The following is a 27,785-nucleotide window of genomic DNA, read 5'->3' on the forward strand; positions in this document are numbered from 1 at the left end:
GTTGAAGCACCTTTAGCCCTACACTGCAGTAGCCATTTCCTCCTGATTTATTGCTGTCTAAAGCTTGACCACCCTGCTGATTTAATGATATCAAGATGTTTGAACAATTGTTTTATTTGTGATAATTAGTTAACATGTGAAAAAACATTAATCCGTGTAAAAATAGCTGTACATATCCAGAGCGTGAGGTAGTATCAAACTATACAGTACAAATAATTGTGTAGCACTAAAAAAAAAGCAATTTAGCACACACAACATAAATACACCAACACATTTTAGATTTAAGAATACAGTGTTTAGAAGTATGAAATGGTCTATCAAAAATACAGCTGACTGAAGAAAAGCATCCAACCCATTTACCCGAATATGAAGACAGAAGAAGGCCACATTGTGGAGGAATACATCCACATTTGAAGGCCTCTTTATATTGTTCATCATTATAAACTTTTAAATAAAACCCATAAAGACACAGATCCTCTTCTTTTAGCATTTCCACCACATGTTACACATTCATGATTCAAGCATTTACAATATGTTGTGCATTGATTCTGATTTACCGATCAGCGAGAAGCATTTCCCCCCGATACTTAAAATCCTCCAGTATCTCCAATAGGAATAGTGTATTCTCTTCTTTGCACTCTTTCACTGCCTGAGACACCTGCCCCAGGTAACTCCCTCTGCCGAGCTCCAGCAGTGTCTCTGCATCCTCCACCAGCCTCACTGCCCGCTGGTCTGTCCAGCCCAAAGTCAGATTTTGCTGGGAGTGTGTCTCCAGGGCTCTGACCAGCGTGTGGTTCAGGCTGTCGCCGTGGTGCGCATAGCAAGGCATGCCCTTCTCCCGACGGTAGGTGAAGATAAGGTTAGCCAGCAGAGAAGATGCGGCCTCCAGGAGGGGCACGTTCAAGACTTCAGACGAGTAGTTTCTCAGGGCTGAGTCTCCGACATGCGCGCTGTGGAGGAGCTCCTCCCTCTGACTTGTTTCAGAGATCAGATTCAATGCAGTTCTCCCATTTCCATCAGTCTGCTGCAGGAGAACCGAGCCTGGAGGCAGATGTTTACAGGATCAGATCATACAGTCAACTGCAGTCATTTCTATACAAGTAACTTCCACAATGAAATGTAATGCTCTTGAAACGATCGCTAAAGCATGGTCCTGCGTGACTAAAAATGTTTTACACTAAGTGCTTGCCTGTAATACTTTTTTGATACCTTTAACAGTGACAGCAACACTTCATTAACACTTCAAAGAATGACAGAAAGAGTGTCTTTGAGAGGATCTGTCAATGTGTCTCTTCAAGTAAGTACACTTCCCATATGGGAGCACAAGGACAAGAGTGCATAATGTAGTCATTGTAGGGTAGTTTTCAAAAGGTTCGATGCAAAGTGCATGCATGTGACAGGCTTCACACACAGACAAAACAGAAAAACTTAATTCCAACACCTTCACTAAAGCTCATCTTTGAGTTGCCTCTCAGACTGAAAGCAATGAATTCTGTGCTCTAGTTTTATGTGGCTTAACCTGTTAGGAAATAAAGTACTGCTAACGAACCTTTAATGTGTTTTATTGTTCTGGGGAGCTTTAGCTTGATTCTAAATATCTGAATTTAACATGGATTGGCCTGAGACTAGGAGGTCAATGAGTCCAATGTAAACAGCTGGCTGAAGCATCAGACATGCTGCCCAGCTCCTGTAGGCTGCAGCATCATTATCAAATAAGGAGGAAGAGACACTGCACAGGTCAACCACAGGACACACACACACACACACACACACACACACACACACACACACACACACACACACACACACACACACACACACACACACACACACACACACACACACACACACACACACACACACACACACACACACACACACACACACACACACACACACACACACACACACACACACACACACACTGCAGAGAGGAGTTAAAAGTGAAAAGGGAACAGCTGTTCTCCCAATAGGACCTCAGTCCCAGCCAGGGCTTTTAGCTCATTTCAGCACTAACTTCATCTGACACCCTTGTCTTAACTGTGTGACTGGCGGGTCACTTTGTGTTTGTGTAAAAAGGCAGAGTGTTGGTGACCTGATGGAGGCTTTAAAAAAAAAAAAAAAGCCAAAGCTATGATCATCACAAACACTACAACAGAGAGCTACTTGCGGTGATAGACTTGCAACATACCTCGAATGTGACATCAGAAAGATGCTCTGCTAGTTCTTTATAGGCAACTAAAAATACTATGTTCACTTAGAATGAAGTTATTTTATTGTATTTTAGTGAAAGAAGCATAAGGCATAATGATGTTACAAATCAAAGGCAAAAAATAATCAGAAATACAAATACCTTTACATCCAAAACCTCTCAGCCTGACTTTACCCTTTCAGTGCGATATTAGCACTACAGAACGTCCAACCTCAAGTCACAGTTGAATGTAACACCCTTTCTCTCCTACAAATCCAGAAGAACTTATACCAGTGACATTTACCGTCTACTCTCTCTACTCTTCTGCTTTGACTGCTCAGACTGAGCCATTTTCCAGTATCAGACAGGCCGGTGCACACTTAGCCTACATGGAGCAGGTTGAGTCAAGTGCGGGCCCTTTGTTTGCGTTCAGATGGACCCACTTCGACGGCAAACTGCTCTTGATGACACTTGACTGTTCAACCTCGGCAACGCTGCTGCCACATGCGGATGTTCGGCTCTGTGGAGGCTCTGCGTGACACACAGTCGGCTGCTTTATGCCACTGCTGCCACTTGTTTGGATGACACACTGCATCGCTATGTTTTAAGGGGACAATCACGTGTGTGTGTGATCCATTGTGACACCAACTGCACCTACTAAGCCTTCGAAATGCCATTTTTACAACAAAAGAGCCTTGTTTTAAGTGACATTGTTGAGAAAAAAAAGTTCAAAGTGGAACAATATGAATTCTGAAATTGCCCTCCATCTCTGTCCGCCACTGAACTAACACTGTGTAGCAGTTATGAGATAATCGGTGAGAGCTCACGTAGCTGTTAGCGGGGAAGGTCAGCGCTCATCTACCTTTTAGTGCTTCAAGCCTGAGTGGCAAAAACTCAATCTGCATAAATTGTGGCATTAATCTACATAAACTTTTACATAAGCGGGAAATTTCAAATGCAGGGGTCAGGCATCGGGGGCAGCAGTCAAGGACGTAAGAGCACAGATTTGATCAAAGTGGCCACGAGAGAAGACAGAGGGGAGGGAGAGGGAGACGGAGCGATGTGGTGTGTGAGAGAGTGAGGCTGTTCACAGCAGGTCATAATCACCAGGTTTCTATAACAAGCAGTCCTCGCTATTACGCTCATGCAGTAAGAGTTTCTGTAATGTGTGAAGCCAGCCATAGCGTGACACAAGCAAAAAAGCTTCAGGGCCACGAAAATGTGGAAAAACCACCCCATGCAGACACACAGCAACACGCAACATCACGTCTGCTGGAAAATGGATCCATCTTTGTCCCCTTTCAGGATGAACTCTAAAAAAGATGGGGAAGGCTTTCAAAAGAAGAGACTGTTTCTCTTCATAATATATCATGTTCTGCGCTGTCCTTGGAAAGGACCAGCTTTAGACTGAGCTCTGCAAGGGGCCTTTAAGCTTCAAACTGTGGAGGAAAAGGCAAAACATGTGGGCAAATGAAATACTCAAATATGTGCACAGAATACATACATAGAGTGTGTGCATGAGCTACATTTACTTCACTTTCAAAATGAATGAATTCTATGCATTGGTTAAATAAGATGAAACCCCCCTCATGGGAAATAGCTTGTTGCAGCATCAAAGATATGGAAAATGAACAGAAATAGGGATAATTTAAGCATAAAGAAAAAGAAGCACTTACACCACCAGTTAGATTCCCAATTACAACTGTGAGACAACGACTGTGCTCTTGTAAATAACATAAATTACTATCCGACGCAAACAATAAATCTCAAATTATATAACAGCATGTATTTCTGTCTTTTTAGTCTAGTTCAACATACCACTGCGTTTCTATCACAGCTCTGTTTGCTTACACATCATCAAAACTCGAGAAAAAAATGCAAGACCGACGTGTGGTTCTCCAACGTTTCCCCTACGCCGTCGTGTCAAACCAGGCTGACAGACAGGCTCCAACCGGAGACGTGACACTGGTGTAGGAGGAGAGGGCCCCTGCAGCGCGGCCCTGGGCTCGGCATGTTACACTGACTGTAAGTCTGTGTGTTTGATTCTAGATCCGTCTGCCTGAAAGCTAACTGTGTTTGTCGGTATGTGCTGTCTGCCATTTGTCACAATTTCAATTAGCATCAGCTTGTGTCTTTGGCTTTTCCAGGATTTTGCATTTATTTTCCTCCCTTTCCATACTTATGTTTCTCACCTCTGGACTGAAGAGAACCTGTTATCCATCCTAGGATATAAAACACGCTCTAATGCTCCACCACAGAGCTCAGCTACACTTAATACAGACGTCAATGCTCCTAGCCAGTGCTAAATTACATATTTTCTAACAGTAGACATACAAATAGCATCACGCTGTGTTTATAATGTAATACACGCACACGCACACACACACACACACACACACACACACACACACACACACACACACACACACACACACACACAGTCACACACAGTTATGAGGCTAGAGGCTTGGGAATGCTTTTGGTGCAGGGACAGCGACTGAAGTGAATCCAGGTATTGGCGCTGGGTGTCAGATATGCTGCAGTGGAGATAAATACAGCACCTGGGGGATTACATGAGAGCACAGGGTAATTACACCATCCTTTATGTGTGTGTGTGTGTGTGTGTGTGTGTGTATGGATGTGAAAATGCCCCGCTAAGACCTCAGCTCTGAAGCTACAGCGGAGGGAGGAAATTCACATGCATAGCAAAAGCCACTGCCTGATGCACCAGCCAGATGCTGTCTGTGCCACACACACACACACACACAAACACACACACACACACACACACACACAGCGCAAAGCCCTTTGGCCTTTAGAGGGCAGGCGAAGACAAGAAATATAAAAGCAAGAGTGGAGGAGGGTAAAAATTGGCGCAAAATGAGGGAGGGAGGGAGAGAGGGAAGGAAAGAAAGAAAGATGCAGTGCCCCCCCCCACCCCTATCCCAAGTCTCTCTCTGTCTCTGGTCTGATGCTATGACTGAGGCAGACAAGCTGGGAAGCAGGCAGCTCCACAGCATGGTAAACATCCTCTGTCTTTCTCTTTCCCCCCTCGCTGCCTGGAAAAGGGAGGCAGGGTGAGTGTGTGAACTGCAGCCAGGGGCACGGAATCACATATCCACAGGGAGCTGCTAGCTAGCGACTAGAAACCACAGCAAAAACAACACGGCTAACCAAGTGAAGCACCAAAGCAGCCAGCGGAGAGGCATCAGATGCAGGAAAAAGAGAAAGACCAGCCAGACATGTGAATAATACGCTCGCATCCCTCTAAGCTTTAGCAACAGTGTCTGATCGCTCGGTGATATTTTTCTCCCCTTTTCTTCTTTGATAAGAGTGTTAAAAAGCCTGTGGAGGTTACATCAGATGGAGCAGTCGGAAAAACATTTTCTGTGTAACAATACTAGGGTATACAGTATGTCATCAGCAATATTATCCGTCTGAATACTTTTTTTATGCTTTCAATGACACTCCAGTCTGACTTCGGGCTGTCTTCTCAGTCACATGTGAGTGTAACATTAACAGGTTGTGTGTCTCTGAGCTCCTTACCCAAACTCAGTGTGGTCAGGCACAGATCACAGTTGGATCATAGCCTTTCTGATGAGGTAGGGCAGAACAAAAAAAGGATGTTAAATGTAAAAGTCCGGGCACCAACTGCTAGCTTTGTCTAATCCCGTGCCACTCCAACACCTCCAATTGAAGGATCAGATATATGCTGATTTACTGGATTCTCATCAGCAGTGGTTTATAAGTATCTCTAATAATCAAAGTGGAGCCCTAAATGAACTCTTAGCCGCTCTCTTGAATCAGAAAAGGCTAATGACTGCCACCAGCTTTGTAATATTTGTCATGTCATTATGTACAAGCAAATAAACATGTTCCCATGATGTCATTTGGCTGCATGAAACCACATTCAGTTGTTTGTACTATACGGAAGTAGACTGAAATACTCTTTGAACACAGGAGAATGATTTTGAAGTTCAGCGTCTGAAAAGATCTCACAGTCAAAATAACTCCATACAAATTCAACCCATTAGGTTTTTTTTCCGAAGGCATTTACAAGTCCAATTAGTGCCATGAGATGTTGGTATTTCCCTGCACTTAAAAGGCTCTTATTCATGCCAAGACTCAAAGACAACACAACTGGCATAAAGCAGCCGACTGTGTGTCAGGCAGAGCCTCCACAGAGCCGCACACTCGCATGTGGCAGCAGTGTTGCAGAGGTTGACGTTTTTTTTGAAAATGGTACAGGTAACCTGAAGTGATAATTTAGTAGGAAAACTCAAGAGTTTACAGCCATGCTAGCAGCTCTAAGATGCTAACATCAGTATGCTAACATGCTAATGTTTAGGAAGATATCATCTACCATGTTCACGATGTCAGTTTAACATATCAGCATGCTAACAGCTGCAATTTATTAAGGTGGATAATATAGATAAAAAGTCAGGGGGATCACTAAAGACATCCTCAGGATTCATCCCCGGGTGATTTTCATTATTAAGGAAAATTAACATTCACGCATCTTGGAAAAGATGTCCCTGTTATTTTGGATTATCCACTAAACGCAGTCAACATTCTTTATAAGAACAACTATTCCCTAAGGGTCTGTGGCTTGATACCACAAGAAGTAATTAATGTTTGTTTTTAGTAAGTTGGATGAATCAACCTTGTGTTCTCCTGGTTTTTGTGTCCTAGGATTCACTGGACGAATAGCAAAAAAACCTAATCCAATTAAGTGCTACTTGTTATCATTCTCTTGTCCCTCTGTCTTCCCTTATCCAGCACACTAACAGCAACAGCCCTTTAAAAAACTGAGCGCTATGATTTCATAAGGCAGTAACTGAGAAAGTGTGATTATAAAGGATGTCAGTTGATGAATTGTTGTTAACTAATGTCACATTTGACTGCACCTTTTAGAACAGAAACAAATCCCTGTATTATCTGAAGCCTTTACATTTGAAATTGTACTGGCACAGTTTGGAATGTCAGACTTACTTAACATTCCTGTTGAACAACTAACTGCTCCCTGTACACACCGTCCTTACTCCTGCTGCAAACTCTTAGAGAGTACAAGACTCTTCAAATGCTGCAGGGTATAACTCCTTATAAGAGGAAGGACTTAAACAAACTTTGCTCAACTGCTGATGAATGTCATGTAGATGTTCTCTCCATGACCCACTCAACCAGAACTGTAGGATTATTGAATTCAAAACCAATACCTGTATTTTCGATGAACATTCTTTTCTCCTCAAGTCATGGTTGAGTATTTGAATTTAAGCGAGAAATGAAAGGAGTATTACAGTTAGAGTGTAAGATGAGTTAAGTTCAATTTTGGAGGGCATAAACAGAGAACGATCTTCATGGCCAACAACACAAAACCCTCTTTGGCCTGTGACCATGTTGTTGTTGTTTTTTTCAGTAGCCCTGAAGCAGAGAAAAGGGGGAAAAAAATAAACCTTGAAACTTGGATTTGCAGATAGAAGAACATGAACATAGCAAAATACATTAAAAAAAGCAGTTTGAAAAGAATATTCCTTGGCCTATGCCATTTTGTTTTTACTGAAGCTAGCTCCGTGTGGCCTTCATGCTCACCAAATGCTGCAGCTGCTTAAAAAAGGAGAAAAAGAGTAATTGCGTGTGAGCACACTGTAAAAGTTGCTGCTGGGCACAAGTAGCCTGTAGGACTCCTTTATTAACAAATTGCAACATCATCATCACCCTCTTTTGATCCTCTATAGCCCTCATCTGTATAAAACACACACATACAGGCTTCATCTGAAAAGGGGTCTATACTTCCTCTTGGAGCATGATGAGGAACAACTGGGGAGACTCTTGGAAAGAGCTCCAGACTTAATATTGGCAACCACCCATAAACACATAAAGAAAGGTTGGGGGGTGGATAGCGAGAGACAGAGAAGCAGGAAGAGGGGAGAAGGAAGAACCTAGTCAAACATTCCCAGTGAGGAAAGCCCTTGAAATACAGCCTGTAGAAACCTGCAGTTGAAACATCAACACACCCGAGTGAAGCGAGGGCTCCAAGCACAGCCTCGCCTCTAATGGTACGAGTACTCAGCTCCTCACAGTTGCCAGTTGCGGACCCACAGGGAAATAAGTGCTGAGCAGAATGAACTTTCTTTACCGTGTTGACAGTGAAGAGGCCCAATTGTGTCTAAAGCAGTACCTGTGTGTGTGTGTGTGTGTGTGTGTGTGTGTGTGTGTGTGTGTGTGTGTGTGTGTGTGTGTGTGTGTGTGTGTGTGTGTGTGTGTGTGTGTGTGTGTAAGATCTATGACAGAGATAGACAAACTGACAAAGACAAACCATGAATGACTACAACAGTCCGAGGGGACCTTACGTTTCCTGTGCCACTGAGCAAATGACATCTTTCTGCTCCACAAACACTTGTTCGCATTAGGATCTGCAGGGACTATGGGATGTTGCGTCTGTGTGTGTGTGTGTACCAGAAATGCTCAAAAATGCAGTCAGTCATATACCTCTACTGCATTTCTGAACTTGACTTGAGCCAAAGACATAGATAAAAGAGAAACAAGAAAAACCCTTTTACACATACCTGAACAATTCTTTTATGCTCCTATACTCCTTCGCTTCCAAGCATCTAAACGAGTCTATGTGTGTAAGTGTGTGTGTGTGTTTGTAAGTCGAGGTGGACTGGCTGTGCTTACTAACACGGCGGGCTGTATTGAGAGGACGCCATCAGTGATTACGGTCACAGGGCCGAGTGGTGACAGCTTAAAAGGTCTTTTCTTTTTTCCTCTACCCCCTTCGCTTACTGACACGCCTACACTGTGTGTGCCAGGTCTGAACTGCACAGCTAAAGGCTCGGGGTCATTTTCCATTCCAATCAGGGGTACCGGCTGCCCTGGCCACCCTGCAAATGTTGAACACTCCTACCAGCTGAGGAAGGGATACAGGGAGGCATCAGCAAGCGCACACACACACACACACACACACACACACACACACACACACACACACACACACACACACACACACACACACACACACACACACACACACACACACACACACACACACACACACACACACACACACACACACACACACACACACACACACACACACACACACACACACACACACACACACACACAATCCAGCATACACTTATTGCAGCATCTTAAGATACACGGAAATATTTCTGTGTGCCATGTATACACATACACCAAAATATATAGCCAAGGACATTACCGTACTGTGTAAAAACAAGCCAAACACACACAATTATACACACAGGGTCATGTGGGGCAGCCTTGGGCGATGGGAGGATGAAGGGAGGAGAGCGGAGTCAGCCTTGCCCTGAGCCATGGCATCCTTTCCTTGCCAGCTCCCTAAGCCCTGAGGGACTGAGGTAGAGGGGGTAGGGGGTGGGATCCTTCCATTCCTCCCCCCTACAATTCACCCCTTAAAATGGACTCACACACACACGTAGAGAGAGCCCAGGCCTCCAAGCAGACAGGCTTACAAAAGGGTGAGATCACTCTGAAATAAAAGCTTTGTTGGTGTGCCAGTGTCAGTGTTACCCTCTCTGGCCTACCAGAACCTTGGCAGCTAGGTTCAGCCTTTCTGTTGGAAACAGCAGGGTGAACGCCTCAATGGAAAATATAGTTTCAGGAGATGTAGCAGGCATTCAGAAGAAGAAAACACAGGAACATAATAAATAAAGAGGAAAACCAGGCTAGTGGGCCAGATGCATTTTCATTCCTCTGTCATGGGACCTTGCAGCTACTCTCACTGGCCAAAATGTAAAAAGCAGTCTGATGTATGTTTGTAAGAAATGCTGCCATAAGCACAAAAGTCTGCACTAAAGTCCTCCTGCTGGAATGAACAACAACATAAAGATGCTAACGGAAACTAAGCATGATGTAGCCCCAAAGCCAAGTCTTTTCGCATTTAACAACCAGACTTAAAAATAAAAAAAGAGAGAAAAATGCTAGACCTATCGATGGTGTCCATGGCAACCAGATGGAGATCACTGAAAAGAGACCGAGAGAGAGTAGCCTGGAGTCAGGAGGACCACCTCCTCACCAGTTCCCTGCTATAGCCTTTAGACAACCCGCCATCAAGGTGAGAGGAAATAGCAAACAGTCAGGAGAGAGAGCGAGAAAAAGAAGTAGGCCTATAATGTACGAGCCTGCAGGTGTTTCAAATTGGGAGTATTCTCATTCCTGTTGTTCTGCTCAGTCCCAGCGAAGAGACCTGGCCTAGACAGCAGGCCAGACGTCTGCTACACACACACACACACACACACACACACACACACACACACACACACACACACACACACACACACACACACACACACACACACACACACACACACACACACACACACACACACACACACACACACACACACACACACACACACACACACACACACACACACACACACACACACACACACACACACACACACATCTAATTTCCAGATACAGATAGCTGTTTCTTCCTCTGACCTCTTTTAATTTGCTCTCCCTCCTGTTACTGTAGAAGGGGAAAAAAAGTGCGCTCTCTTGTTTCCTCCCTGGGACTAAACAATCCCAATCTAATTTATTTTTTGAGGACAGAATATGTACATGTGTTAATGGGAAAGTCGAATCAAATTAACTATAATTAGTCAAACTGAGAGGTGAACAGAGGCAGAGGTATGTAACATGGAAGACTTGTTCAGCGCTTGGAAACTGCCCCCCCCCCCGCCGCCTTCCTCAAAAACGCACACACATTACCTCTGCCACCTGCTGCCGCAAACCCAGCGACGCCACCCTCTCCTGAGCGCAGACACCCGTCACGCTAGCTTCAACCCTCCTGAGCTCAGACTGTATGTGGCATGCAAAAATGCCGACACACAAACTAGTTGTGTTGTGACACATTTCAACAAAAAACCTCTGTGTGAATTTTGCAAGCGGCAGATCCTGACTCCTCTAATCTCGTCAAGAAGACATTAACAGACATCTCATGAGGTGATACAGTAATCTGTTTGGACAGACTTGCAGTGCAGGATTGCATGAGGATTATGAAGACAAGCAGTAGGGGCAGAGGGGGAGATGGTATAGATGATCTACAATTCATAAAGTGAAGAAGAGGACAGCCTCTGGGGTTCAGTACCAACTCAGTTTGTATTGGGCGCACTGTATGTGTGCAGTATATAACTCTTTTGGTATTGTAAGTAGCAATAATAAACCCTCACATAACAAAACAAAAATTGGTGTAAACTCTCTCTCTGGATATTCCAGTGAGAGACCCTAACGTTAAGTATGAATCAACTTAAACAAAGCTAAATACTCACATTTCCCATAATGCAAATAAGTGTCACCTTTAAAAGATATACCCATGTGGAGAATTTAACCAAAGTCTAACTCTCACAGGCGAAACATTGCAGTCTCCATTCCCAAGCCAAATTAACCCTAATGACATCATCAGTGTTGTGTTTTTTTAGACTCTGGAGAGCTCCTTCCTCAACCAGAAAAGACATATACAACTGCTTTTCAAAGGCTGAATAGTGAATGGACCGATGTGTAAAATCGTTGCCCCTTTAAAAGCCCCACTATCAACAGGTGCCTCACTCCACCGGGAGGCTAGTTAAGATAAAAGTGGCCATGCTAAAGAGGTCGAAAGCGGCACTCAATCTGTCAGTAAGCTCTCCGACACTCTTTGTTGGGTACATTAAATTGAAAGCCTGTCTTAGCTATAGCAGCATGCAGGCCGCCGCTGCAGTTAATCATTAGCTAAATGGCTAATTCTACAGATTAGCTCTCTTGGCAGCCAATCGCCTAGACAAGTTAAAGGTGTTTTATTTTAACATTATATGATTTCATCAATGTGACGGGGACCATTTGGTTTAATGAATCGTTTCGGGGAAGATTTATTACATAACGACATGTGAAAACATTTTAGGGTACCACATTCAATTACGAAATATACACATGTGGCATACAGTTGGAGTAGCTTTTAACCTTGCTGACTAATGATTTTTGCAAAAGCTCCAATACAAATACAAATCAGTGTTACTGTATCAACTATCAAAAAAACAAACTGAAATTATCACATGTGGTTATTGTCTGATTTGCCGAAACACATTTAATTACCATTAATTAGCCTAACCTTATAAATGTTTAGTTGGATAAACAAAGGTGTTCATTTACTGTACTAATGAACCACTTAGCAACCACTTTCAACTACAATTCTCTCGGTTATATGATCATATTTGACTATTATTGTTTTGTATACAAGTTCACACTCTAAAGCTCTGGATGTATCAGTAAAGTTCACTCACCTGCATGCTCCAGTAGCATTTTGGCGATGTCCATGTGTCCGTTTAGCACGGCGTCATGCAGAGGACTGATTCCGCCCACCTGGTTATCAAGTATAGGTGCAGGGTGGTGTTGTAGCAAAACCTCAACACACGCAGCGCTGCCATGGTTGCACGCTTCATGCAGAGCAGTCCAGCCTGCATGGTCTACATGGTGTACAAAACAAGCACACAAAAAAACCAAGCAGATAAATGTTATGTATTGTTTATCTTTTGAGGTAATAAACCTAGTTAGGCATTTCATATCTCTATCACATCTAATACTTAGCTTTCAAACAGTGAAATACATGTGTACATCTTCCAAAGTAGTATTAGACAATTGTTAAGGTTTGACTGGAGGGATGAAAGAATAAAGATGACTTATTTTGGCATGAGCAGGCTAACCCACTGTTTCAAGATGAAAGCGATTGATTAGCATCTGAGCGCAAACAACTCGGCTAGCAAATAAGATAGCGTAGGTTAGTTGAAAGAACTCTGTGCTGAATTATGTAGAAATGAAAGGCACCTTGCAAAGTAATCATAGCTCATAGTGAGATTGTATGTGATTCTGTACATCAAAGACTTATCTCACAAATCATTTGCCTTAACGACTAAACTAAGGCGTGTAAGACTGATACAGCTATTAAGAATGACCTGTATACTGCTTCAAACACTTGTTTGGGCGCTACAAACGGTTTGCTAACCTCTACCAATGTACGTCTTACGTAACATAATTATACAAAAATCTGCTTTTCCAAGAAATATAAAAATCATTTAGTCAATCATAATGTACAGCGTTTGTAAACAATGTTAATGAATAGAGAAGTCATAAAGCATACAAAATAGACCGTTTGGAGAACTTCACAGGGTAGATCTGTTTTTACCGATTGAACGACTCCAACCAAAACTGTTTTGCCTCAGTAAATTCAGGCCTGGTTAAGAGAGACAGCTGCAAGGTAATGGCAGTAATTTTATCATTTTGCATATAGTTCTGCCTAATCACATTTTGGATGTCAACTCCTGCACAAGCCCCCAACCAAGGCACAAGTTAATTTATGCTGCTATTACAGGGCTTTTTCAAAATTGGAGAAACCTTTAAAACAACACAACATTTCCATAAAAAGAGGGAAAGTGATTATATTTGACCTAAAGGGACAAAAGAAAGTCACTCTGAAATATCATCAGGCATTCAATTCACTTAGCAAAGTCACCGTAAGGCTATAAATCTGAGCCTCTAAACGCATCCAGCTTTTTGTAGACACACCCTTTAGATTTTAGGTAAAGGTTAACCTCAATGATGACGCACACGCACTCCTATTTCTTCTCACGATTTCCCCCCCCCCCCAATGTTAATCGCTTTTCGAAACCCTAGAGCAAACAGTGGGAGTGCAGTCAGATGACGATGAGACGGAGGTTACAGATAAAAGCGAGAAAGTCTTACCTTTAACGTTGATGTCTGTGCCAGGAAGCCTTAGGATCTGAAGCACTGTTTCCACTTGGTTCCTCTTGCAAGCTCTGTGGAGGAGGGTCTCTCCTTCGACCAGGACACACACAACGGACAAACACACCCAAAAGAGAGAAGAGGCAAAAGAGAAGAGAGAAATCCAAAATTAGGGTGTGCCCCGATGTCCTGCCCATTGTCCCCCTCCATATGGAGAACACACCAATAAAATACCACAGAAATGTCCCCGAACACCAAAAAAAAACCTGACCTAAAAAAGTACGAACCGCCAATGAGGATGCGATTTAAGGAGAGTGATGAGAAAAGGGGGGAGATCTTTCAAAGGAAAAAAATTAGATGAAAAAAAAATTAAAATGGAGAGATTAATTTGCCTCGCTCTTTCGCTGTTTTATAGACAGCGAGATTTTCTACTTACACTCCGAGCCCAACAAAGTTAAGATCGGGGCAGTCGGCGAATGAATGAATGTGGTGGTGAGAATGTAGTCTTGCTTCCTGTCCGTCTGTCCCTATATTGTTACTTGAGAGGAAGTTATGGTAGAGAGCCCACGCACAAAGCCTCGAAAAGGATTCTTCACAGATCCAGGGTTCAAAAGCTCCGCTGGGCATTGCCACTGTCACCACGTGATATTTAATCAGCAAACTACCAGTGAACAAGCACGGCAAAAACGCTCTCGAGGAAGTCCATTTACAGTATTAAAACACAAATGTATTCCCCCCTCTTCCCTTTTTTCTCATCTTAACCCCGTCCCTCACTTTTTCCTGATACAATATTAAACCAGGAATATATTAGCGGGCCAGAGCCCCCTCTTTTCATGTATGGCTGAACTTCAGAGGGAAGTTAAAGGCCAAGCATGAGTGGCTCTGTGCTTGCCAGTATAATACAGCACTGCAAAGCCCATAATAAATGCTTTACTAGCTCTCCCCAGGATGCCACGCCTGTACAGGGGCTCCACTCCAGCGTGCAGAGAGCACAGACTGGGGCAGAAAGGAATGGGGGGGGAAACAGGGGGGTAAAAAAGAAGAAGCAGTGGAGGAGAGAATGAAAGGGGTTTCCTGCAAGCATAGAGGGGAAATATTGGAAATCCTGGATACTATTCATTCTGAAGAATTCATTTCTTTCACGAGGTGTCTTTGATGATGCAGAGGACGTATTAAATGTCATCCACCGGTAGTAAAGGTTGAAAAGTAGAAACAAGACTGGGAAAGGGTAGGGATGTTTATTAAAAAGAGGATCAGTTATGTTCTCCCAGGAGATGTGATGCAAGTCAGAAAAACTAACCAATACATACTGTACATTTCAATGTTTTCTCTTCTCATCCAAGTTATACATGTGGCTAAATTGTATGTTACCCTATGTAATTGACCTTTCATCTTTAAATTATAAGAATATTTTAGTGGTTTCAGGTCGTTAAAGGTTAAAAAAGTGAAATGGAATGATGCTGTTCAAGTGCAATGTCGACAAACGAGACTCAAAAGCATAAAAATGCAATGCAACAGCCCCTGGGAGCAGTTTGGGAAAACAAAAAGACTGATGAAGTGCATGGCAACTTATTTCAAGTCATTCGTCATTCTGAAAGTATGTGTAAAAAATCATATTAAATTACACATAAAAATACATTTGTTTGCCAACCTAACATGAGAAAGCAGCCATTGGATGTTGTACAGCATGACAAAAAAAAACAATAATGAGGTCAATCAATGTAGCAAACCCATATTTCGTCATCTTAAAATCAAAAACACCCGGACAGGGGGTGAAGCCCAGTCCGGACTACAGTCACTAATGAGTAAGCTGTAGTGTGCGGCACGTCAGTGTTCTACATGGGCTGCTCTGCTATTACCGGGCTCTAAAACGCTGTGATTAAACACCCATTCCACTACACCCCATGTGTACACATCCTCGCAAATGCCAGGGCCAATCCACGCACTGTTAAATCACTTTAATGGCTCCAATTTGGACACAACGCCTCTATTATAGGGGTAATTGCATGCTCAGCATTTACAAGCACGGAAAGGATAAATCCGCCTGTCCTTTTCTATAAATCCCCTGTTTCACACTTTAATAGAAAAGTTAAATGTATGTGTTGCTCTTTATATCCCTCAGTCTGCTTGCTACACTCCTGTAAAGTGTCGCTTGGCCCGCCGATCCCTGGACCAAAAAGCTGCTGGAAGCCTGTAACAATGCTATTTGCGATGAATGCGTTGGAAAGGTATTCAGTGCCAGTTATTGGATGTATTTTAGACTATTTGAAGACTACTGCTGTCGCTGGCTCGAAGAACACCACGTTAATTCCCAAGCATCGAGATTACGGCAGCCTTTACAGAGCCTCAAATGAATTTGCTGGCATTAACACAAGTGACTATCATTTTAACATTCCACTGGTGAAGATTTTAATGTAGAATACCTCAGTTTAATAAGCGATAAACAAAGTTGGGCAACAACCAAGTCGATCTGTGCCAACAGGAAGTAATAAGACACAAACAAAGAGTGTCTGTTAAATAATAGTAAGCAAATTTGCCAAATGAATAAACACAAAAGTATATAAATGTTGTATCTAAGCCCAATTCCCAAAAATATTTGCCTCTTTCATCTTTTTGTTACACTGTGGAACGAGCAGATTTATTACTGATGGCATGTAGAAGTGCAGTGGGAATGGTGGGATTGATCAGGAACAGATCCGAATCAATATTCACTACAAGATCACTGGGTAGAAAAATAGATCATAAAATAGATTGGGTAATTTAATTAACATCAGTGAGACAGGGTTTTAACTGCCCAATCTGCAGCACATATACTGCTGAGGTAGTTTAGGCCCTAGTCTTATCCAACCACACTACAGATATTGCTGCCCACCAAATGGGAGTCAAGTAGGGGGGTTACAGCTAGCTTGGGCTGATCAGACCTCCACACAAGTTTCAGTTGAGGATGCCATACGGTCAAAGACTCCATGTACTAATATCTCATTTAAAAAAAAGTGTATGAAAAGTATGCCATAACTCTTGATCGTGTTTTGAAGTATGATTTATCTCTGATCGTCTATTAAATCACCAATTTCTTATGAAGTAACTTCTCATTTCTGGATGAAGTTGCTTGGAATTCCTTTGAATTCCCAAGAACAAAACCTAGCTTTTGAACTTTGCTGTGCTAATGGCTTTAATAGTTTGTTTCAGGATGAGATGAAGCTAAAAGTAAACAGATTTTAAGTGATGTTACACACAGCAGCAGTTTTTGTTTGACAATCTACACACAGTATATTCATGCTGGTTCAGATTGAAATATCTGCCGAGTCTCCAGGAACAAATACAGAACTTAAAAACTGAGAAGTTCTTCCAAATCCCTCAACCCTTCTCAGCTTCTTTGACAAAGATACTGAGGTTCCAGGAGGCGAGGCAGATGCTCCAAAGCAAAGAAGTGCAGCATATAAGAAAGCAGGCTCACATATGTGGGTGAAAAAAAAGCCTGAGAGAGAAAGACAGGAAGGGAAAAAGAGAGAATGGGAAGGGATGAGAGGGCGAGAGGGGAGGATGCTGTGCCGATGGTTCATCAAAAATTAATGCCGACCGCATCGGTATAGAGATCACGTAGTGGAAAAACAACACATGCCAACAGCCTTGAGACTTCTGCCTCAGCCCTCCCTCCCCCACTCCCTCCACCCCTCCTTCGCACCGGCACAGGGCCTTTCTGATCAGGTGCAGGGGGGAGATATGAGCTCTGACACCTTCAGGAGTTCACATAGAGTGCCATGCCTCTAATTGCAGGAAGTTCCACCGGTGCAGCCGCTGTATATCCACAGCACTACTCTAATCGCGGCATTTAATATCCCTAAAATGGAGATCTGAGGCGCATTGTGCGTACTAATATGTGTTATTGTTTTGTGTGAGGAAGCCATTATTTCTGTCCATGCCATTTATTTATTTATCTGTTACTTCTTTAAAAGGTGAATACGATATGAGGAAAAAGCAAAGCAAAACAAAGAGCACAGTGTTGAATTTCAATGCGAATAGAACAAGTTGAGGAGGAGGCGTAATGCGGCCCAAACTCTGCCCTGAACACACGCGCCCAGGCAAATTATGCAGTCGAGTTGACTTTACAGCTGACTAGATGGAAGCGTGGTCCGATGCAAATCAATCACTCTCTCCATACATTATGTGCTCTTCATTAAGCTGAAAGTGATGACGGAGCTATCATGTCCCTCTTTACTGATGACCTAGTGCAGTGCATCAGTCCATTAAAAGTCTGCTCCTTGCAAATGTGCAGCTATATTGTCAAGCAGTGGTGTGTGTACGCATGTATGCATGTGCCTTACCTGCTGCGTTGACTTTGTTTAAACCTCTGGGGATGTTCTCTTTCTCCAGGCTTGTTTCATTCACCGAAGAGCCATCAGCACATGTGTGGAGACAAAGGTCAGGTTATGAGAAAATACATATGTATGTGCTAAACTTAATTCAATAAGAGATGAGCCTAGATTTACATAAACTGTTCTTTAAGTTTCCATGACTGACCATTTCAGTATCACAGCGAGGAGACCTAATGGTACAGAGAGTGGAACGGGCATGACTTTACTGTGAAAAGTGCCATTAGCAAATAAATCCCTCATGGCGTTTTATCATTTTATATGAAATCTGACAATATCTGTCAAACTCCTGCTGTGTTGGCCACACACACATACACACTTCACACACCCAATCCTCCATTCCCGTTTCCAAAACACTTTCCCTCCCACTTAATGCCTCAAACGCAGAGACGGCGAATTCGATGTGAGCAAGCACATTAGGAGGAATAACTAGTAAAAGAAAGTGAAGCGTCTTCAAAGTAGTGGCGTGCTAATAGCTGTGGGCTGTCACTAGTCCTGTGAGTGGGTATGGGAGATCTGCCTACATGAAGCCTGACAGGTGTCTGGAGTGTATATGTCTGTGCACGTGCGCGTGCACTGCATTGAAGCGGAGTGCCATCCGTATTACAGGGAAGAGGCTTGTTCCCTGGTAATTGGCTTGTTCAGAAGCCAGGAAGGAGCTCCCAGCAGTGAGGAGGAAACACACGTCCTGTCACGTTGCTTGTTATTAGCAGGGACAAGGCTGAGAAGAGATGAGATGAGTTCTGGTGTGTGTGTGTGTGTGTGTGTGTGTGTGTGTGTGTGTGTGTGTGTGTGTGTGTGTGAGAGAGAGTCCATAAGAGTGTTTGGTATAAGGGTGTACCACTTCTCATCTCAGTACACTTCACCCAAGTGTCCCCTGTCCATATAGCCTGGCAGCAGAGGAGGTTGACAGTACTTGGCTTGTATACGCCCCAGTCTCTCCTTCCCTCATGGTTTACTTCAGAGGGCCAGCATGCTGTCAGTGGCGCGGCTATCAATTGTAGGCCTGGGGCAGCGCCTGCCCTTCGAGCCCGCCTCTTAAGAAACTTATGAGCAGAAATGGAGGCAATGGGGAAGTGTATGTTGAATGCCACAGCAATATTAATCTTTGCATTGTAACTTTAACATTGTTTTAAAAAAGGTTAACAAATGTTTCTTTTTATATTCCGGGAGTTGATGTACATCTTTTTCTTTAAGCCATCTGATATTGTGAATATGCAGGTCTGGTCAGAGGAGATTGAGCCAAAGTAATGCAAAGTTAAATGGCTTGAAAAGATAACAGCAATACACAGAGCTTGATTAAGCCAGCAGGAGAAAAATGTAGTTTAATTACAGCTTCCCTTCTGCTAACAACACTCTCTGCCATGCAGCCAGCCGGCAAGTCAAACGGCCATCTAAACAGTCGGTCAATCAGCCGGCCTGTCAGCTTGGTATGGCTTGGACGAATGCCCTGATGCCATCCTGTCTGTCGGTGCAGAAGAAGCACACTCGCAATCTCACACACTACAGCAGCCGCGAGTCACAGTAAAACAACCTAATGCGTTCTAACAGCCAGAAATGAAAGATAAAGGGGTCATGTGGCTCCTCTCAACCTTTATGACCTACTCCTGCTGTTTTCATGAATCCAATACCACACATCTTGCAGGATTTTGTCTTGTGCTCTACCAACCCTTTGAAAAGGCAGATAAAACTCAACTGAAACCCTTTAAAACTGTTTAACTTACTCCAGTGACACCCTCACATCTGTGTGACTTCAACTCAGATTTTTTTCACATCTTATCTTCTTGGTACAAATGAGAATTGTGCTCTAACAATAAATATAGTGGATTTCTTATATACATTTTTTTTAAATAGCAACAACACAGAGAATCTTTCTTAAATGTGAAGAGATAGGATGAGTGTGTCAGAATCAGGAATGCTTCAACAAAAGATCTGTGAATTGATTAAGAGTGTCAACATTACTGAAAACATGTAGAGTATCATAAACTCATGCATGAAAAATGAGGAAACAAGATTTCCTTTCTGGTTCCTATTCTCAATTCATCACAGGCTTTGCCATTTTGATTTCATTCTTTCTGGTCAGGGTCAGATGATTTTAAATGCCCTTTAGCATTTCTTTATCTCATCCGCACAGATTGCACTACTTGTTTCATACAGTTCCTCTCACGTCTGTGTCAAAACAAACTGAAAACTGGAAACGGTGGGGGAGAGCAGAGAGTAGAAAGCAGTGATGGAGGGAAGAGGGGGATCAGGCGGCACATGGAACCACTACCCTTTGCATGAACCTGCTCCCTGGTGGCTCCTGCCCTTCTCCAGGCCAACTACCTGCTGGTGGAGCAGCAGATGTCTGATACCAAGTATGTATAGTGTGTGTATGTGTGTGTGTTTTCAGAGAGATATTTAGTATGCGAGGGCAGATCGAGAGGTGAAGATGGGGGTTTAAGACAGAGAGCTGGTGGTGGTAAGGGAAGACACAAAGGCCTGATGGGATATCCTAGTCTTTCTATCTGTCGGCTTCCTGTCCAAATCAGACTTTGCACTGTCAATGTGTGCATGTGTATGCGTGTGTGTGTATGTGATGCGGGGGTCTAACCTCCCTTTGCACCCCTCCTGTCAGCCAGCTCACACTGATAGGATCAGACCTGGGCATGACCCATCACATGCCAACTCCTCACGCTCCGTCTGACCTCCATTTGCCTCTCTCCAGCTTTCCCTCAGTCCCTCCATTCATGCTGCTCTGCCACCCACCCGCCACACACACACCCGCCACACACACACACACACACACACACACACTCTCCAGGTGTTCCTTTGTTCCTTTCCGCTCACATTTCTCATCGGGTCCTTGCATTTTAGCTCATTTTGCCCTTAAATCTATAGGTGGAAATCTGACAATGGAAGGAGATAACAGCTGGTTGAATAGATGTTATTTTAATTTAGACAAACACAAGATAAAACTAAAGGAAGACAAGTTGCAGCTAATTTGAATGGATCCCAGAAAGTGGTTAGTTATTACCGAGCCATCGAGCAAGAGACCAGCAACACGTCTGAGCAGCAACACGTGTGCAGTTAAACACCCCTTTTGGTAATTTTCAAAACTCTAAAATGTGCCGTTTTCACTTGAGAAACTTTTAAGGACGCAAAAAGACTACACTTTTGGCACATGTGCAGCCCTCACCTCTGCATGTGTGTTCCAACATGTTCAGCCTGTAGCTTTATGAAAATGTACCTGTAAACTTTGAATAGACAGATGTGCGTAACTGACCTGCAGCCGCCCCCCTGGCTGGTGCCGCTGTGGGAAGTGGGTCCGGTACTGAGGCAAGCACTGGTGGGACACTGAGCTAAACTTCCCAGAGTAGGCAGGTAGGACAGCACCTGTCAGAATTCACAGAGACACACACAAGGTCAGACAGTGCCTTTACATTGTGTGTGAATGTTTGTGTGGCTTTAGGGGACAGAGGAGGCACAAAGACATCAACCGAGAGTGAGAAGGCCAGATGTTCTACTTCAAGGGAATACAGAGAACTGCAATATAATCCATGTTCATTTTCACACTGCCATTGTAACGAATGCAGAACATTTGTGTTATATATCTTTGTTCTTTAACAAAAAAAGCACAATACAAAAAGGAAACTTAATAATTAAAAGTTGTAAGTAAAAGTTTGTAGTAATGTCTTCAATTACTTTGTATTGCAAAACATCGGTGTGTGTATGTAGTTTTATAAAAATGTTAATAACCTTGCACACTCGTTTTGCCAAAATCACTTTCAAAGAGTTCATAAATTACATTTTGGGGCAACTGAACACCCCAAAATTACATTTCTACAAAATGTCACTCAATTTGAATCACGACTTAATGAACTAAGCAGCACATGACTGTTGTGAACTACTAAGAAGTGCATGCTTCAAATTATGACGAAGCCTGTCAATTGCAAAATACAGGACTGATGAAAATATTAGGTTTCTTGTAAGTAATGGGAAGATGTGAAGCCAGTGAAGAACAAGAAAAAAAGATAAACACACAATTTTCTTAAAAGAGAGGGGTTCATCTCCAACTGTGAATCCATTTCTGCAGCAAAGACTCCTTAATATGGCATCTGCTAACACCAATTTTAGTCTGGGAGAGTGAATCCTGACGACTAGCTCTGCCAGCACTACCGGAGACACATCTACAAGACAAACAGACAAAAAAATGTCAGGGATAATTGTATTATATAATTTATGATTATTTTAATTGCATTTAATTAAAATAAAAAGCATTTGGCAATTTTTTCAGAATTGTCCGAAGACAATTTTTTCTACTGCAATATGCATAAAATAAATTAAAAATATGGTACCTGTGCTGTTAAAAGGGAATTACTTGTTATACATTATGTATTTCACTGCATTGTAATAGCTTGAAAGTAACAGTATCAGTCAATATTAACAAACATAAAATAAAAGAATACAAATGTGTATCCGTACCCTGGCTGATGACAGCAAAATGCTCAGCTAGGTCTTTTAGACCTTTTTCCACCAGGGCCTGGTTTAGTTTGAAGTGCTGCTGACACCAGAACTCAACCAACACGGACAGCAGGTCCAGCAGGTTGTCCGCCAAACGCAGCTTTTGCTTCTCATCCCTATCAACACAATCCTTCGGTGATGAAAAACAAAAACAGTTTGGAGTTTGTTATTCTGGTCTGATCTGACCCAACTGGCTATTTTCTTGGGTGATGTAATACAGCATCCAATGTGAATAACAATGCACAAGTTCCACAGTATTTACCTCAATGAAAGCCTGTAACAAGAGCTTGGTTAGTTGTTTCACAGCTCGGGACAACAGCGTGGACCTCTCCCACACAGTCCAGAATGTTGCATACAGCAAGGATCCTGATGCAGGAGCAAAAGCCTGAGAGATTCCTCTTCTTTCAGGCAGTACAAAATCCCTGAGAGAAATTAAGGCAGGGGTAAATAAAGAACAGACCATCTAGATTAACACATTTATTGGAAGAACAAATACAGTGGCATATACATTCAATTGTGTGGTCAATATTACATGCAGATTGGTATATATCTTTGTTGACATGAGGCTTTTCAGTTAAAAGAGTAAATGCTAACTGAAAAATATTGAACTTAATCTTAAAAATGTGGACCCCTTTGTTGCTAACAGAAAAGGAGAAAAAGCCCTGCCCTATCACCATATCTGCTCATATTAAAGTTGTTACCCAGCAGTGACAGAGTAGAGTTCCCCCTGGAAAAGCTTGAGGACAAATGCCAGAAGGTCACTGTGGAATTGTAACAGTGTTGGCAGGGCAGGTCCGGGGAGTGGGTGACAAGAGACCTCACTGGACAGGCAATAACTGAAATTAAAAACACACATATAGAAAAACAGTAAATAGAAGGTAATTGTAATAATACATTTTTAAATAAATATCAGATTGCATGTACAATAATATATCTTATAAAGTAAAGAAGGCTCAAGTATTTGTAAATCTCCTGTTTACGAAGTTTACCTGATGGCAGTCTCTAGGAAAGGCCAGAGACCCGCCTTACACCGAGGACACTGCAACACCTGGAAAAAATATTTTCTCACTTTGCAGGGAGCCAGCCAGGGAGGGTTGGTAATAAGCAGGTTGTACATGACCTGCTGCAAATTCTCAGGTATGAAGATGTGGCCTGACCCTGTGACATAATAAGATGGATACACAGTTAAAATGTTAAAGATTAGTCCAATGATAAAACACACATCTTACAGATTTAAAGAAATTAAATAAAACAGGTTATGCTTTTGTGCAAACCCTGAGGCTCTTGCAGCAGTCGATTTGTATTGTGCATTCTGGATATTTTGGTCCTACCTGCTGTGCATATCCTAAGAGGGAGACCAGGTATGGGGCTGGTGGTAGCCGGCCTGGGAACACAGCACTTTTCATTGAGTCCAAGGCTTCAATGAGGAGGCCACACTCTATCATATTACCCACATTGCTGAAGTCTGTTTTTGTAGCCTGGAGGAATAAAGAACATTGATGAAAAGTAAAAGGTATATGGAAAGTGGAAGAAGATATTGTACTCAAAGAGATGGACGGCAGAGAGAGGAGGGCAGAAGGGTAATGGAAATAGGAAGTGAATGGCCATCAAAAGTTCCTGGAGGTCATTTCTGACTGTCTGTTACTGGCAAATTGCATATGCATTCAGAGAGTACAGAATGGAAACACGAGCACTTATAATAGCAATCTGATGGAGATCCACTTGGGTAAGGTGTGGACAGGACAGTGGAGAGTATTGTTAATAGGCCTGCCAATCAAATCTCTCAGATCAGCTGACAGTGGAGGATAAATCGGTGACCTGAGTATGATGCGCCCTTGCTCTAGATGTTACTTGCCATTGAAATGTATGACATAAAGGAAATTGAATGACCTGATCTCCGTGATGAAACAAAGTTATTTTAGAGATGTATGGTAGTGATTGGTGGAGGGGAATGCAGGTGGTAATGTACACGTTTCTACCTGGGACTGTGGGCCGTGAGGGTCATGGTAAGCCAGAAATTCAAGGAAGCACATTCTTGGCCGGCCCTGTAGCAAAAACACCCCATAAACAATGTCAAATACATACAAGACAGGGAAAACAAAGGTAATTAAGAAGCATATTAAATGATGACTAGAAACTCAGCTTCAGTTCATATTTGTAATATGCTTTCACACAAACAAACACATACACACCTCCTGTTTGATGACATAATCCCTGAGCTCACTCTCCAGTTTTGAGAAGTCAACATCAACCACACTGTCTGTCTTCTTCTTCTTCTTAGGTGGGTGATCATCCGTTAGATCAAATTTCATATCCACAAAATTGGTCTGCCAAAGAAAAACAATTGAAGATTTAAAAAACTTTTTCTGGAAAATATTCATTCAGATTGTGAACCCTGATAATCTGTTACATAAATGAGTTGGGCTTACCCCAAAAAGGTGCTGGACTATGTGGGTTACAGGGTAGCAAGGAGCATTGTGGTATTTTGAGTCCTCTGTGATGGGTTTAGCCATGACATGAGTGACAGAGGAAGGAGAGGAAGGAGGGCAGTGGTATACTTGGGCCTTGCCTGCTTTAAGGAGCCTAGGAAAAAAAAAATAGATTTAGTATAACACTCAGCAACATTGTGATCATATAAGGATTGTTGGATGTGACCTTACCGTTTGAACATGGCCCTGCGCGTGGGCTCTTGGACCATGAGGAGGACCCTCCAGCCTTGGAAGGCCCCTGCCAGCCTCCCACTGGCCACTTTCTCCCTCCACTGCCTGACAGGGTAGAAGGAAGATGTGGCACCTGTGGATATGGACACTTCATAGGGTCCCTCTGCGAGCCAGGAGCCATTCTTAAAACTGTCCAGCACATATTCTGGAGTCACCACCCATTTTCCTATTGGGGGTTGGGGTGTAAGGAGAAGTTCAGTTAAATAAGTAGTGTGAATATAATCAGGTTGATCAGATTTAAATTATTTGTATTCCTTAAAAATGATTATGACTGACCTGCAGCACAGGCCGCCAAAAACTTCTCGCTGGACAAAACCTGAGGGATAATGAGATGGGTGCTGGCCTGTTGATAGACCTGGAAGATGATCCAAGCATGAGTGTACAGTTCACTTGAAATTATTAAAATGATTATTCACCCACAAAATGTTTCATTGCATGTTAATCACTGACCCGGTGTAACCTTGCATTTTACTGCACAAGTTGTGTGAAAGTTTGTAAATAAATGTTTTTATAGTTTTGCTTTTTTTAGGTGCAGCCCCAATTTACTTTAATTTATCAAGTTCTTTTCACCCTTGTCTGATTCCTCTTTCACCATGGAGACATGCGAGAACAACATCAGAATTGAATGTAACACGGGGTGAGTAACTGATCAACTAATGGTCAGTTAAAGGGCGAAATCTTCAAATTAAAGTAGTTTGTATAATATAATATTGTGATCATCCTGACATTTGTACATTTCATCAAATCCTAAAATGTGTAAAAGGAACTACATCAGTTGAATAAACTACACTATCACATTGTTTCTCCCTCAGTGTAAACACATCTTCCTGACAGGAGCACATCAGCATACAGAGTAACTGCTGTCAGCCAGAGGCAAATATTTCTGCATGTTTACAAAGAACACAAAGACCAGGGACCACAGTATTTTCCTACTTCTTGTTACACAGGCAGTAACTGATGAAAAATACAGTACCACCAGTCCCTGTAAATGAATAGAGTTTAGCACTACTGTCTGATATTCCCTGATTTACAGTTATTAATGTAATTAATTACATTATTCATTTGTATCCGTTTCACATTTCAATGACTTATTTATGGCCCTTACTCAAAAATAGATAATCTGTCAAAAACAGCTGCCTTCAAAACAAAACAAAATAACTTAACGTGAAGACAAAAAAACAACAACTCATAAGTCACACACAACATTCAGCAAGCATTACACACATTGGGAAACAAAATTGAAATCCATCAAAAGGTGCAGGACTATTTGACAAAATACAGTAAAGCCTTGGTTGAAGTTCAGTCATTTTCACTATTTCTATGTATTTATTTTTTGACAGATCTCTACTCACTGAGCCACCTATGTATTTTCCACCCAGCTGCCGGATTCTCTGGACCAAAACTCTCTTCTTATCAAGGATCTTGAGCCCAGATATCTGGAAAACGTGTGTGCAGCTCTCCATCCTGAAGTTGAAAACACACACGACAAAATGACGCACAAGTGCATGTACATTACAGGCTTCCCTAAACGAATCCTGCAATTCTTGTTTGACTGGATGATTTGGATTGACTCCACTACAAGTTAGACCAGTGGAATAAACAGCAAGGGGAACATTTGTATAATCCAATCTACATTTAAATGAAATGTAATTTGTCTAACATAGTTAATTATATAGTTCCAGATCAAGTCAACGTTTCTTGTATTAAACCAAAACAATATGGGTCTACTAAAACATTAAGCCATATGCATTAAGTTAAATAATGTTGGCATTAACAAGGCACTCTGAGACTTATCTAATATTTACATTTATAATCGTTGTGCATTCAATCGCACTTTATTCTCTGTTATCCTAAAACATCTGACTCTTCATATACCTTCCTCATACCACCGATGACAACATGAGTCCCCCAAGTTACGCACAGGCGCACCAAAACCGACATCCACTTACGTGAGCAGTTATTACAGGCGTTTGGATGCTTCGGTCAAATACATTTTTAACTTGGCGAACAAACATTTATGGAGTCTTAGATGATCAGTACTAATAACAGCCCTGCATATGTGTTAAATCCCGAAGGCTGATTCCCCGCCCGAATGCATGTGACAGCTTTACGGCATAGCTTAATATGAGAGGGGAGGTTAATCATGTAGTAGTAGGTATTGTGGTGATTAGCAACGCTAAAACGACTATATATTCAATTTAAAGGACGTAAAAAGCTATAAATATTATCTTT

At 42.4% G+C, this 27,785-nt stretch overlaps 1 protein-coding gene across 1 annotated transcript; it reads right to left on the reverse strand.

Annotated features, from left to right (window-relative positions):
* Window positions 1–98: 98 nt before the first annotated feature.
* Window positions 99–27,651, reverse strand: slf1 (SMC5-SMC6 complex localization factor 1). Its single transcript, XM_063896342.1, is given in 19 exon segments — window positions 99–1,041; window positions 12,502–12,684; window positions 13,958–14,050; window positions 18,283–18,332; window positions 21,596–21,705; window positions 22,354–22,499; window positions 22,795–22,963; window positions 23,096–23,255; window positions 23,535–23,669; window positions 23,823–23,967; window positions 23,970–23,991; window positions 24,165–24,311; window positions 24,813–24,878; window positions 25,026–25,160; window positions 25,263–25,416; window positions 25,494–25,719; window positions 25,830–25,908; window positions 26,906–27,017; window positions 27,503–27,651. Coding segments are annotated over 18 exon segments (2,619 nt in total). The 5' UTR covers window position 27,017; window positions 27,503–27,651; the 3' UTR covers window positions 99–553.
* Between the last annotated feature and the right edge of the window lie 134 nt (window positions 27,652–27,785).

The sequence above is a fragment of the Eleginops maclovinus genome, chromosome 12 (assembly GCF_036324505.1).
Source record: "Eleginops maclovinus isolate JMC-PN-2008 ecotype Puerto Natales chromosome 12, JC_Emac_rtc_rv5, whole genome shotgun sequence".
Taxonomy (NCBI): Eukaryota; Metazoa; Chordata; class Actinopteri; order Perciformes; family Eleginopidae; genus Eleginops; species Eleginops maclovinus.